Source organism: Harpia harpyja, chromosome 22, assembly GCF_026419915.1.
Source record: "Harpia harpyja isolate bHarHar1 chromosome 22, bHarHar1 primary haplotype, whole genome shotgun sequence".
NCBI lineage: Eukaryota > Metazoa > Chordata > Aves > Accipitriformes > Accipitridae > Harpia > Harpia harpyja.
In genome coordinates this window covers 4368649-4383526 of record NC_068961.1, presented here as the reverse complement: position 1 = coordinate 4383526, position 14878 = coordinate 4368649, and the positions used below count along the sequence as shown (strand labels likewise).

At 40.1% G+C, this 14878-nt stretch overlaps 1 protein-coding gene across 9 annotated transcripts in view; it reads left to right on the top strand.

Annotated features, from left to right (window-relative positions):
• SHROOM2 (shroom family member 2) overlaps window positions 1–11249 on the top strand; it is a 130660-nt gene extending 119411 nt beyond the window's left edge. For all 9 annotated transcript variants that reach the window (XM_052773622.1, XM_052773614.1, XM_052773613.1 and 6 more), the window contains 2 exons: window positions 4213–4485; window positions 8398–11249. In XM_052773622.1, coding sequence (XP_052629582.1) covers window positions 4213–4485; window positions 8398–8664 — 540 coding nt within the window. In that variant the 3' untranslated portion in view covers window positions 8665–11249. The remainder of the gene's footprint in view (window positions 1–4212; window positions 4486–8397) is intronic.
• Window positions 11250–14878: the final 3629 nt, after the last annotated feature.

Genomic DNA, 14878 nt, shown 5'->3' with positions numbered 1-14878 from the left:
ACTATTTCTCCTACCTCCCAAATTAATAACAGTAGTGATGGGAGATAGCTAGTCAGCTTGGTGGATTCAGTGGCAGTTACTCATCACAAGGGAGGCAGTCTTCTCCACTCTTGTTTATTCCCATCCTTTGGTGTTTTATTTCTGATCTAAGGTCAACATAATCCCCTAGGTATTAAAATGATGATATAATGTCATTTCTGTGGTTTGAGAAAGTGTTGTCCTATGTTAAAATCATCACACTCATCTCATTAGTGATTTGGCACAAAATATTTTAATCATAGCTCCCAGTACGGATAAGCTGGAGGAAGTGGTCTGTTCGATCAATTAAAGTGATGTAGTTTAACTCTGTTTACCTAAGCCAGTGCAGTGCAGATCTTTTCTGTTGAAGTCAGCTCTCTGCTTAATAATCAACTGCCAGGATGCATTTGGTAATCCAGTCCCAAAGAAATGTCTTTTAATTAAATATTAGGAATATATTTAGTTGCCAAGAATGAGAGATTCCATAGGAGATTCCCACCTCTGGTTCAGTGCAGGAGTGGATGCCACTGCATTTGAGGGGGCTGTAGTGTTCTCTGTTACCACTCTGGTTATTTTAATCTCCCTCAGCCTTCCCTCCCTTCCTCTGCTCCCCCTGCATCGCACAGTTCAATACGGCGTGCACTGCTGGGGGCACGGTGTGGTTGCAGCAGGAGAGCTGCCCTTACCCTCTTGCCAGACAGCTGCTGAATCCAACAGCTGTACTACTTAGGCAAATTAATGATTTCACTGCATTTTGAATAATTTGGTTTTATCTGGTGCCACACATCACAGTCACGTTCATCATTTTTGCTAGAATTAGTCTCCTCCTCATTAATTATGGAATGTATGTATGGGGAGGGGGGCGTGTTAAACTTAAGCCTTTCTTGTTTGCCCGACAAACTAAATACTAAAACTTTTATAAGCAGAAGTGCCATTTATTTGCGTTGGTGTCTGTTAACAGGAAAATTATGTTCACCCTTTACGTACTTCTCCCTCCATCCCCCCAGCTCCAGTATACATCGCTAATCATATGAGATAGGAAGTATTTAATGAAGAGCTTTTAGCAAGCTCCCCCATGTTCTTCTCTGAATATACATATAGTTGTAGCCACGCACACGTTGCTGCTTACTTCTTTTCCTGCTCCTCCACATGTGGTAAGATGCGAGCATTCAGTTCAGTGGGCTTTCATCTTGGATCTTGTCAGAAAATGTATAAAACTCGTGGTAAGTGGGTCAAGGCATCTTTATAAAACAGCCAGAATATATAACTTGGCCCAGTTTCACATATTTGGCAACAGTTTAACAAGGGATCATTAAGGACCTGAACACTTTAATAGCACACTTTATGACTTCAGTTATTTTAGAGGAGGCATACGCCCAGAACCTGTTCCTTGATTCCTAGAAATCGGTCAGTTCTGTTATGAGATATCTTAATTGCAGCCCACTGTGGAATGATTGTAATATTTGTCATTCTCTGCAAACCAGAAATGTGTGGTGCTTTTTTCTTTTCTTTTGAAATAAGTATAGGAATTTCATATAGATTCATTAATTTGGGGGGGGGGGGACGATGACACAACTATCCCTGTATCCCCAGCTAGCAGGAATGGAATGTGTGTGTCTCATGTACTGAGTTTAATGTAGGTTTACGACAATTATAAAATATCAAACAGAAGTTGAAGATGCTACAAGAGTGTTTTTTATAGTAAGGAAAATCCATGTGTGGCTGAGTAGGAAGTGTCCCCTTTGCCTTTAGGAAAGTTTCAGCAGCTCCTGAAGAGTGTAAAAGTAATTGAAGAGTACCAAGTTTATTCTGCTTTTAGGCCTGAACTTCATGTGAAATGGGGTGGTGAGCTGAGAGCAGAGTAATTTACGTAAAGTATGCCAAGCAGTGAACCACCTGAGCAGCACTCTGCTGAGCTACTTTCTGTGTTGCTAGTCAGATCAGCAAGAATTACTAGAAAAAGATGAGGTTTTATTGTTTTCTTGTTTGCTGGTACAGAATTCACAGCTATAAATTATTCATCTGCCAGTTTCAAGATGTAGATTGGAGCTCTTCTGGCTCAGTAGATATTGAACGTAATACAGGTTTTCTGCTGGTTAGCAAAAGCTTGTAGTGAGCTCACAGTTGCTGCAGTCAAAGGCTGCTTCATCTGGGTAGAAAGCAATCAGTGATCATAATCCAATTCTTAATAGATATCACAGTCTTAAAGAGAGGCAAGCACTTACGGCCTTCTCACCTATAAAAGCAGTCCTTTAGAGGCTAGCTTCAACTGCTTGGGAACATGTAAATAGGATGCTACTGGGAAAATGGCTTTTTTTTTTTTTTTTTTAAAGAAAGAAACTTGGAGAGAGCTGATCTGGATCGTCAGACCAGATTGGTAAATGTTGAGCACACATACGGCTTTTTTTCATTAGAGAAAGTTGCAGCACAGCTGCAGGAGTGGAAAACTCGAGATAGTAACATAGAGCACAACAGTATCCTGTTGTGTTTTGGATGGTAAAACAGCAGCATTGTGCATGTGCATGTCATCTGAGGGAAATGAGTGTGTAGCACTGTGACCTACATAATCCAAATCAAACTGCATTTGCATTGAGAGAAGAGGGGAAAAAAAAAATCAAATCCTGCAGATTAATCAGTCAGTAAAGCAGGCATCTGTAGAACTGCTTACTACCTTAATCTTTTGGGCACCCAGACTAACAGATAACCCAAATCCAGATTAACCTGGCCTGAGTATATTAAATCAAAAAGGAGAAAACCAGCCCAGATAATCCATGTGTTGAATTTCTACTTTCAAAAAGGCTGTTAAATTTTCAGGGTGTAGTTGCTTTCTGTTAAGATGGCAGGCTTTTTTTTTTTTTTTTTTTAATTGTTTCCAAAATAAATTGGCAATGACTGTTCAGTGGCATCTGAGAGTGGTAGCTGCTATCAGTATGTTTCTCAGTAATCATGAAGGCTTGTAATCAGATTTGCATTTAGAAAGCAGAGTTCCTAAAGAATGTCATGAGTAATTTTTTTCAAAAAAAAATTGAAGGGGTACTGGGAAATAATGACTATTTTAAAGGATGTAATTTTCATTTAGAAATTGCATTAAGAGGTGTATGTTTAGAGAATGCTTTGAGAATTTTTCTTTCCTGAAATCAGCTGAATACTAAATAGGCATCTACATTTAAATGAATGAGGCATTTTTAGGGTGTGATTCATCTCATGATAGGGTAGACGACTAGCTGAACTGACTTCCACCCCTTGTGACAATTGAAAGCTAATGGACACATAAGAAGAAAGACCTCTTGCCCAAATGCAGGGAGGTAGCCGGGCAGCACAGATGGAACACAGGTCACTGAGGGATGAGATCTGGGTTCTTGGTCTGGCTCTGCTGGTGATGCACCTGACATGCTTTTCCTAAGCCTGGGCATGTGCATCCCAGGCAGCGGGGGATTATGCTAGAGAAACCCCAAAAAACTGCAGATGAGGTGGTATATTCACCAGGCATAGGACAGTGGCAGCCAAAGATACTTGTTTTGTCCTTTGGCAGAGCCACTTTGCACAGCTTCACACAGGGCTGCTTATACAATACAGAAGTAGATTTTGTTCCCTGTTCTGTGCCACAGGGACTGTGATTTCCCTACAGAAATGTTGCGAGGCAGTATTAATGCTAAGATTTTCTGAGAGTGGAAAGACTGCTATTGGAGGGATGCTAATATTATGCAGAAAGGAAGAAAAAGCTAGACAGTGCCCTAGTTTTAACTGCGTCATGTGGAAAATACAGGATTGTTTTCCTAGTACTGTTTATCTTCCTAAGTGTAGCTCTTCAGAAAGGTATTATGGACCTGCTATTTAGAGAGAAAAGGATGCACTGTACTTTATGCTGTTCCATAGCAGGCTTTGAAGCTGTTCAAAGAAGCAGAAGGAATGCTTGCGGGGGGGGTGGAAGTCCTTCATCTTTTGCCATAAAGGTCAATTGCTTTAACACAGGTCTCAAGCTGAGCATCGTAGACCTACATCCTGAACCTTTGAATCCAGATGTGTAGACCTTAGACATATACTTAGACATACATTTATTTGTAATGCACTCATTGTCAAAGCCACATGGGAGTTTCAGTGTATTAAAATGCTAGATTTCTGACATGACTTTCAGAAATGGGGAGGAAAAATGCAGTAGTGCTAATAAATTCTCATCCCCTTTATTTTCCACAGCAAGAACTTATTGACAGCATTAGTAGGAAGCTGCAGGTGCTGAGGGAAGCACGGGAGACACTTCTGGAAGACATCCAAGCAAACAGTATACTGGGGGAGGAGGTAGAGGCCATTGTGAAAGAAGTCTGCAAACCAAATGAGTTCGACAAATTCAAGATGTTTATTGGTGACCTTGACAAAGTAGTCAACCTCCTGCTGTCGCTATCAGGTCGTCTGGCCCGGGTGGAAAATGCCCTTAATAACCTGGATGAAAATACCTCTCCAGAAGAACGGGTGAGAAAGGCCAATAATAATATCACTACATTTAGTGAACCTGGTGTGGGGGTTTTTGCTTGGTTTTGTTTATCTAAATTGCAGAGCTCAAGAGGAGGGATAGTGAATGTATAAATCTCATAAGGCCGTTTTCTTTAGATTTCTTAAAACTTTTCTCTTTGCCTTGCTTTTAAGTGGTGGTTTAGGGTGCAACATACTGGAAAACAGACTTCTTAGCAAAAGTTGAAAGAAAGAGGGGAACTACTGATAAGAGCATAAAAAGGAGGCTTGTAGCTGTGGACTGAAATGCCAGCAGTCCACCTAAGTGTTGTAACAGAATTTTTTTCCACAGGCTGTTGATTCATGTTATGTTTCTTCAGCGTGTTCTGTTGTTTCACCGATAAGAACCAGTAAGTGCTGGGACTAGTCTGAAGCTGTGTTTTTGCTGTTTGGCCCCAGCTGCTGCCAAACATAGTTGTTTAATGGCTGTCGAGACCCCTTTCTGACTGAGGCAAAGGGAAGTTATTTGACAGCTTATTAGAGGGCAGATCAAAGCTTCTGAAACTTAAGGAAATTTAATCCTTCTTTAGACTTCTTTTTTCTGAATGTGGTTGCAGTTGCCTAATGGGCTCAAAGATGGGAGTGTGAGCTGAGAAAGAGCTACCAGATGATATGATCATTTAAGAAACACAGTTTGAGAGCTGTGATAAAAATAGCTTATTGGCTAGGTGTGGAAAAGGAAGAAGGGGAGTAGGTGGTGTAGTAAGGGCAGTCAGAAATTGTGTGTTCTGCTGTCAAATTTAGACTGACAGAAATCCAAATCCCTAACATATTTTAATCCCCATTCATCTTCTCATGCACTGACACGAAAGTCTTGCCATAGTAACATCAGAAATACATCTAAAAGTGTTGGTCAGAGATGCTTGTCAGATGGATCAAGTCCCCTGGTAGTTTGACTATAAATACAATGCATGTAGGGTTACATGTGCATTTCTTTGAATTCAGACTGGCACATGTGGCACTTTTGGTTCTCCTTTGGTATTTTGTACGTCACGTGATGATATTTGGTGTACTACTAATGTACCATATAAACAAAAGAGGGGAGATTACTTCCATCCCTGGGGAATCATAGGCCTAGTGATCACTGATTTTTTTGTTTGTTTGTTTGAAGCTGATGTTGCCTAATAAACATTACTGTGATAGTTTTCCACTTTCTAGGAACCACCAGCAGCTCAGCAGACTTTCTAAATAAACAGTCTGTCAGTAGGCAAATAATCACTGCTGGATTTATATTCTGACTATTAGATGCCGTGTCATAGGTCTCTTTTGCCACAAGGAACAGTATCAGGTATTTCAACTTTAGCTTCTGAAAGAGGCTTCATTTGAAATAGCTACCAGCTCCCTTCCTTCCACACAGTGAGACCAGTGTCTTCTCATTACGTTCCTTATCAATCAAAGCCAGAGTGTGTTGAGAACCCTAAAGCGCTGAACCAGCAGTCCACAGATGTGATCAGGTGCCTAGACCCACAAGACCTGTTATTGTAAGACTAGAGACAAGTGCCAGGGATAGTAGTTTAGGAACTGGATGCTGGGAAGTCAAATACATGGAGGGAGATCCTCTTCGTATGGCTGTGGTTCAAAACAGTGAACAATTCTTGAGAAAGACTCTCAATAGAAAGAGCCAAAGATTGGTCCATCAGAGGAGCTTCAGATGGCCTGTGTTTGGCTGGAGCTTCAGAGCAGTGCTAACTGCAGAAAACCCTTCTGCACTCTGCTTGGCTTTGGTTGGTTGAAGACGGTCAGATAAAACCATCTGACATCATTTACACCTTTAGGCCTGGTGAGCCATTTACCAATTGCCCAAAGAACCTCCTCAAGTATGGTGTCTTGAGCCTGCTACAGTGTGTTTCACTTCATCCTTCAAAACAGGCTTTCTGGTGTCAGTCATCTTTGACAGAGGTAAAAGCAAATTAAAGAGGTATCTCATTTGCCTTCTTCCTTTCTGCATCCTACTTCTCTTAGGTATTCCCTAAACCTCCACAAAGGCAGAGGTACTAAGGTGTCATGCAAAGTTCATAACAAAAGTAGTGTTTACTTTCCTTAAACTGTCAGGTTACTCATGTTCAGCTTAAAGTCATGCCATAGGCTTGGTAAGAAGAAACCATACAGCTTAAATCTCAGGAGCTGTTATGAAGGACTAAACATTTGATTTTTCTTGTGTCTGTTGACAATGATAGCAAACGGCTTGAAAAACAGAGCTATTTCATCCCAAGGTTAGGCAGGTAACTACAGCTGAGCTACCAGCTGGTTGATACATGCCCTCTTGTGTTCATCAAATTCTGTCTAATTCTTCTGCTGCTGCTCAGTGTACACACAAGCTGCCCTGGGGAGCGGTCTAGCCATGCTCCCGAGTTTGGGCTTGGCTGTTAGTTCCCTTGGTGAATTTAGGAGAACAGTACTTCCATCTCTTTGCAGCAGATAGTTCTGCTTGCAACTTGCAGTGGGATTTTTTTCCCTGGCATAAGCTCAAAGGAAGATTAAACTGTGGTTTTTCTAATAATGTGTGATTTCTGTGACTTGTCTTCCATAGCTGTCTTGAACCCTGAGTTAATCTAGGCTGTGTATTTTAAGTACATTGAGAGCCCAAGTCTGAAGGCGTTTCACCCTCTGAGCTTTGTGCTGTCTATAGAGACAGAGGCAGCACAGGATATGTGTGCAACTCTGACAGATAAGTCTATTAAAGCTTGCTGGTCTGTATCCCCCTTTGTCTCATACTTCCATCTTGAAAAGACTCTATTTTGTAGTCTACAAAAACACTTTTCTGTAAATCCTTCAGGCTTATTATAGCATGTGTGATTTAACATAAAGTCCAGATGAGAAAAATGGACACATTTATTTGAACAGACTGTGGCTTATTTGAAGACATAGGTTCTCAAAATTCATGTCTGAAGCAAAGCTAAAAGTTATGGAGTGGTACGTCTTAGGGGCACTTTTTAATTAAGTTCAGAAGTCTATAGAGGAATGCTTGACGTCAGAGTAGGCCAGCCATACTCTGTTGCTGGAAAAAGGCGATCACTTCTAGGCAGACATCTGAACTAGGTCAGATTAATAATGCTCCTGTTTCTTTCCATATTCTGCTAAAGGAGAGTAGCTGAGTGATTCAGGTGTGGCTGTCTACTGTGTAGACAGGTGAAGTTGGATGAGATACCTATGTGTGAATGGGATGTAGCTCCTGCCTTCTTTCTTTGGGAGTTTCTCCATTCAGCCTCCCTTTTTCCTATTTTGTCTCTTGTGACAGCACAAAGCAGAAAATTTACAGCCCTTTTGGGAAGATAATACTTTTTTTTTTTTTACTTTTTCTTCCCTCCTGTTGTCTTGCCCCAGCTCTCACTCTTGCTCATGTCTTAAGACCACACAACTTCACATCTCATGGAGAAGCCATGTGGATTGCAGGAGAACTGCGAAATACCCCAGTGTCAGGAGCTGTGTAAGAACAAATTGCTGCGTTAATTAGTCTCTTTCTGGGTTCTCTAACCACAGCTGTTTCAGTGTGGAAGTTTGGTGCTGTGTATTGAAGATGTAAGACATTGCTGAGTGAAGTCTTAATTTGTAGGACTTGGATGTTTCTCAAAGGCAACTGTATTTTATGTAACTATTTTGAATTATTAAATAGTAAAGTAGTCTTTGAAGTTCTTGCTATTGAGGCCAATAGAAATTAATGGTGCGTCTTTCATTGATTCACTACATTTTTTCCCTGTTTGTTAATGCATTTTATTAGCATAAACTTTAAAGAGCAATCTTATTCCCCCTCTCTAAATATGCAGGAAAATCTTTGTCTTTGCAGATAAAACAGACTTGAGACTTAAACACTGAAGGTGTTGCCCCAACCTGGTGAACCCAGTGAATTTTTAACTGTTTTTCTTTTCTCCTAAGCGGACGTTGGTAGAGAAGCAGAAGCTGCTGACCCAGCAACATGAAGATGCAAAAGAACTGAAGGAAAACCTGGATCGTCGAGAGCGTATTGTCTTTGACATTTTGGCGAGCTACTTGAGTGAGGAGAACTTAGCAGACTATGAGCACTTTGTAAAAATGAAGTCAGCCCTGATCATTGAGCAGCGAGAGCTTGAGGACAAGATCAAGCTGGGGGAAGAGCAACTGAAGTGTCTGACCGATAGCCTCCAACCTGAACGGCTCAAATAAGAGGGCTGAGTTTGACCAAGGATGTGAAAAATGGGAAAGATGGAAGGGATGGGGGAGTTTCCAAGTACACAAATGAGTATCTTGGCTTGTCTGAGTGTCCAGTAGAGAAACAAGTGCACAAGAGAAAAATAGCTCTCACAACAGCAATAATGCTCTCTTTCTTTTTTTTTGGGATGATGTATTTAATTTTTTAGAACACATTTTTATTGCTGGACTCTTCAGCTGTTTCTCATTGCTTAACTTACAGAAAGCTCCACAGAAAAGGATAGACTCTTAACCTTTCTGCTGAGTAAGTTCAAAGTCTGTGGCAGTTGTGCATGCAAACAACAATGTTTTTTAGAATAGGTTGTATTCTTTCTTTATGTTCAGATGCTGTACAGACTGCTGGGAAACCCAACAGCGATTTATGAATGCACACAAATTTAGAAGCTCTAAATTTAGTGACTTTTTTTTAAAGACACATTAAATAGGGGAAGCGTGCATCTTATAGCTAATATATTCAGATTGCTGAAATGTAGTGTCACTCTGATCCTGTGGCATCAGACACTTTTTTGTGATATTGTATACAGGACGGCACTTTCCCCTTGCAGAAAATAACTTTAAAATCCGTCTCAGTTAAACACTTTTTAAACCAGCTTGCAAGTCACCTAATGGCTATCTTGCTGAAGATTTTTTTTAAAATTATTTTGCAAGACATATTTGTACACCCTCTTACTGCAATGCAAGTGATTTTCTTTACCAAGTTGTACTTGATTTAAGAAACGGGCTGGAAGTACTGTGCTGATTTTGTTCAAAACATTTCTCATCTAAATTATTTAGAAGGCTCATTTGCTCTTTCTTGTGCTTTTTTATGCATGTTCTTATTCTTCTTCCCCCAAACTCTCTACACTTTATGAAAATAAATGTAGGCTAAGGACAGTGCTTCTATTTTTCTTCTGATTGCTCAACATTGTGATGGTTTTATGTAGACAGTTAAGTTATACTGAAGTTGACCTACATAATGCTGTTCGTTCTTTCCGCCTTCTCATACTACCAAATGCAATATAAACACTTCTGCCATGTAAATACTGCACATTACTCGGAACAATTCTGCTTTGTAACTGTGAACATAAGTGGGTTTTGTTTGTTTGTTTTTTCCATTGCACAATGATAAATGAGAGGATGCTAGTTCACAGTACCAGATTACTGGTTGCGTTCTGGTAATACTGCCATTGACTTGTAACGGATTATTTCCAGTAGCTCTAAAAAGAGATGCTAACTCATGTTTTAGCACAGTAATAGGTTATGCTGACTTGCTCAGATACCTACAGAGAAATTCTGTAGTGTCTAAGCGTCAAGTACTATGTTAAGATAAAGTTTTGCAGGCAAAGGAAAGTCTTAGATGACTTTGTGTATATGCCATTTATATTGTAGTAAGGAAAACATTTATCTCTCTGTAGACAAACAGGTTACCCAACAAGAAGCCATTTTCAAGGCTGATGTGAATGCCAGTCTGTAGCTAAGCAGGTTGAAAATACAAGTAGTTAGGTGTTGAAAAGAGAGAGAAAAGAATTCTTCCCACTATTCCTGCAGTGGCAGCATTCACAAAAGTTTTTCTGTCCTTACCTGAATTCTCTCTTTTGCGGGGAGAGAACTGAAGAGGCGCTGATGAGCGAATTCCTTGCGAGTTGGGGAACTGGGGAGCAAAAATCTTCTGGAACCAGTTCCTTTACAGACAGGTGCAAACGTTAAAAGGACTGTTGCCCCCCTTATAGTGCACTACTTTGTATACCTGGACCAAATTTTTAATGACATTATGTTGATGTGTATCAGTTGAGGTCAAATGGAGCTACCATTTTACAAGACCTACAGCTGACCTTTGTTTCTTTCTCCTAATTCAGAAACGTAGTCTTCTGGCATCTCACAGTTATATGCTGCTATGTTCCTAGGACAAGTGATCCCTTTGTCCTTAAACTTATCCCTTAACCATAACAAACCCCAAACTAAACAATTCCCAAATAAATTATGCTTGTCTTTTAGCTTGGAGAAAAGTGTGCATTGTTTTATCTGTGGCATTTTAAAAATTTTACATATTGTGGTTACTCTGAAATGTGTATGTGAAATGTGAATAATAATATAATTACAATGTGTTTGTATACAGTACTTTGATTTAGATCTTTCTGATAAAAAGTAGCAATATTGTGAATGCTATATATATTATACTTTTCACAGAACAGTTGCGTAGACACCATTCTCTCCTTTCCTTTTACAAAACTGTTGAAAATCTCTCACCCTGGGAACCTGAAGATGGTTGCCTCCCAATGTTACATGTAAATTTGTAAATAGCTATACTGTTGCTTTTTGAAAAAATCTGGTGCTAATGTTTTGCCTTTGGCATCCTGGGGATGGCTGTTTCTTCACCCTATGTTGTTCTCAATTCTATAGATCTCTTTGTATAGTGAAAGATTTCCACTATGTTTCTCCAACTGTTTGGATCCTGCAGCCCAGAGTGAAAATGTACAGTTTTCCTGCCTGATGCTTAACACTTACCTACTGACAAATGGTATTGCTTGACTTTGAGAAAATAAACTGTATATTTCAACGTAGAGTTAGTTTTTGTGTGCAGTTTTAACTGTCAAAACCTACTGTTTTGCTGTGCAGTGTTAGCCATCTCGTGGTGACCATCAACAGTGCCTATAGTTTTTAAAGGCCAGGCCAGTTATCTTGTGGTCTGAAGTAGCTTGCTGTCTTTTCACAGATTATTTATCATGTTGACTAATTGATCATTCTCAGGTTCCCAGTGTAAGTAAGTACCAGAAATGTGTTCTTGTCTATTCAGTGTTTTAAGTGTGCAAGTATGAGAGGGCAGGAAGGAAGATGTGTTATGAGGTGGATAAAATAAATCAGTCTCCCACAACTTACAGACTATATACCAGGGAAGGAGTTAAGATTTTTCTACTTGGGCAATTACACTGTTTTGGCTTCATCCAATGTTTAGAATGGTACTTCATATGGAAATATCTAAAGTCAGTGGTTCTCAAGATTTTTTTTTTTTTGCAAGAACACTGTGAACTCTCCGTCTCTAACAGACTTCCACAGAAACTGTTTAATTTCAGTTTAATGGGGGTTCTCAGATTAACTGCAGAATCTTCTGCCTTATTGGCAAACACTGTCAAGTGTGCAGAAGTTTGTAGCAGAAGTGACCACAGATAATGTTTTATAGCTTGATAAATCATACTGGAAATGAATAGTCTGTGAAGGTCTTTATCGTAGAAGCTATCTGGGAAAAGGAAGTTAGGGAAGGAAAAATACTTGAGTATTTGTAGGATTTTTCTGAACTTCTAACTGCTTTTCACCCCTTCTCTCCCTCTGCATGTACGTGGACCCACCTCTGTGCCTGGTTTCCTGGGTGCGTGGTGGAATTCTCATAATCCAGGATGGCAGCTATAGGGGAGTAACAGTCTAGTATTTGTGTACTGTTTGAATTGGGAAAAATTGCTTTTCTTTAAACTGAAATTAGGCTATTTTCTGGTTTGGGGTATTTGAGACCTTCGGATTTTAAAGGAGTCACCGTTTCCCAGTGTTCTTTCCTAATCAAGCTCTATTGATTGATTTCAGCGTACTCTAATTGTCTCAGTTTTTACAGCTGAAGTAATCTCTTGGCAATCCAGTAGCTAGCAAGGCCTTATGATGAGTGTGCAGTAGAATACTAACTCCTATTTTAATGGCATCCAGTCATTTATTGCAGAAGTTCATAGGTTTGTTCTAATTAAGGGCTTCTCAGTTGTGGGGTTTTTTTAGAGCATAAATTGTTTTTTCTACATACTTGGGTGGAACCTGCCCACAGAGTAGATGTTATAAAAATTAATAATTACGTCTTTAAGGTACTGGAATATATATTGTCAATTGTCAGCAGTGGTAAATTGGTCATCACATTAGCTTACTGTAGTTCCAGTCTGTAACTTAACTAATCATAATGATCCACAAACTGTAAGACGGGTTGCCCGTGTGGTTTAGCAGCTCACCTCTGAAATCCTGGGTTTCCCTCTCCCTACTTACTGCTTTGATAATGTTTCTATGAATACAGTTGTTCCATTTGAAGTAGGTTTATTTAATACATCTCAGGAGAAAATCTGAATTGAAATAAATTCAGTGCAGTTTAAATAGCAGAAGGTAATTTCTCTCTCAGACTACAGTAGCACACCTACAAGCAGAGCAGGTGTCTTTTCAAGACGGGTTATGTTTAGGACCTTTTTCTCAGTTGTAACCATGTGGGCAGATAGGCCGAGTTTTATTTTCGTAAAAGCAGCTGAGCCTTTCCTGAGAACAAGGCTAGTAAAATGCATTTCTTTTTTTCCCCTATGTTAAAAATCCTCACAACGGCTTTATTTTTATGTGCTTTGATATCTCTGTCTTGGAGGCAGTCTCCTAAATTTGGCAGGGGGAGATGGCCTTGTGTCTAGGCTGTGCCTTCCGCTACTGCCAAACATGTCAGTATTAGTGGAGTCTGTTGCTATAAATCCAATTCTCACTTCCTCTAATTTCTTCTGGACGCAACAAACTGCTAAGAGGTTAACGAGAAACTTGCCCACTAACTGTCATTACCTATTGCCTGCTGCTGCTTTTGAAAGCCTTGCTTGATGCTGGCTGCTGCCTTGGGTGGGATACGGAGAATATCCGGATTACTGGTGTGGTGGTTTCTGGCATCTCTTCTGGGATGAAGCAGGACGACGAGTTCTGTGCATCTCCTGCTCGCTAGGTGTGAGTTGTTAACCTAAAATACAACAGTACCGCTAGCGACCAGCCAGATTCCCACCACATACCCACTTTTATTGAAATATTTTTATTTGCTATTTGTGATTGCTTGTCTTAACACAGGAGAGATTTTAATTAAAGCAAATAGATTTGTGACAGTGGAGCTGAAGATGTACAAGGTGTTGAAAGATACGGAAGAATAATCATACTTCTTTTCAGTAACATGAATCTCCAGCAAAATGGTATCTTACTGAAGCCTGCGTGCTACAAGTCACAGGTGAGAATACTCAAGAATTCTAGATCTGTGTTCATATATTTTAACGGAATCAGTGAAAGAAAGGCTTCTCTTAAGCACATACTAAGTTGCAACTATGTTAACTAGACTTTATTCATTCCAAGCAGCTTCGTAAGAGAAGCCAGTACTAGCTCTGGAAAAGCTGTGGTCTGACACGCATTACCAAGAGTTGGTAGTTTGCTGCTGTTCCTTGCGATAGCACCGTTTGCTAGCCGCTGGTGGAAAGCGTATTCTGTAAACCGGGTAATGGAGGCATAGTTACAAGAGTTTCACCAAAACGCTATTTTGGTAGAGCTGTAAAGTCCAAAAGCCTGAGAGGCATTAACAAAATCCTCCTGATGAAGATTGTTTCAAGCATTTAATTTCAACATGTGTTTCACTTCCCAGCTGTCTGCTCTTCATAAAGTGTTTGTTACTTGATAAATTAGGCTTGTGTCTTTTCTAACAGCCTCAGAGAAATATAAATACAATGAGCAACTGCAGACTAAATAACAAGTAACAGAAGATAAGATTATTTATCTCAGTATCTAAATATAAAAGCATGAGTCTTCTGAGTACCATTCATAGCCACTCCCAAGAGTTACAGCTTCAGCAGCTTTCACACGCAGGTATAGTTCCTCCAAAGATAAAAAGGGAAATCAAGCTGTGATGATCGAAGTGGCCAACACTGACCTGAAAGGGGTGGAGCAGCCAAATGATTTCTATTAATAATGGGGCGATACAGATCTCCAGGAGGTGAAAACTAAGAAAACCTGGAAGGATCAGTGCCCTGAAGGAAGAAAAACTGAACCAGCGGTGAAGTGCATCAGGGCTGTGAACTTCCTCCTTTTCTCTTTCTCCGTACGTGATACAGCAAAACCATGCTGTCTCCATACGCTAGGGCAGGCTTTTTTAATTACTGCAGTGTAAAAAAGCCTTAAAGCATCTTTGAAATTTAAACTTACGGGGAACAACTCGGGATTTCAGAATGTGGGGTCTCACCGTGTGAGGAGGAGACCATCGTGCTCTTAAATGCATTCAGTAACGCCGCTTTCTTGGGTCAGGAGACGCTGGCACAGCTCTCTGGCACTAATGAGCACTCAGCATTAAGGAAGACATCATCCTTTCTCTCTAGTCATCCTAAATTCTCTAATCAGCCCGGCTAACGAGGTATGCTGAGGTGCTTAAGTTACCTGGGCTGGGAGA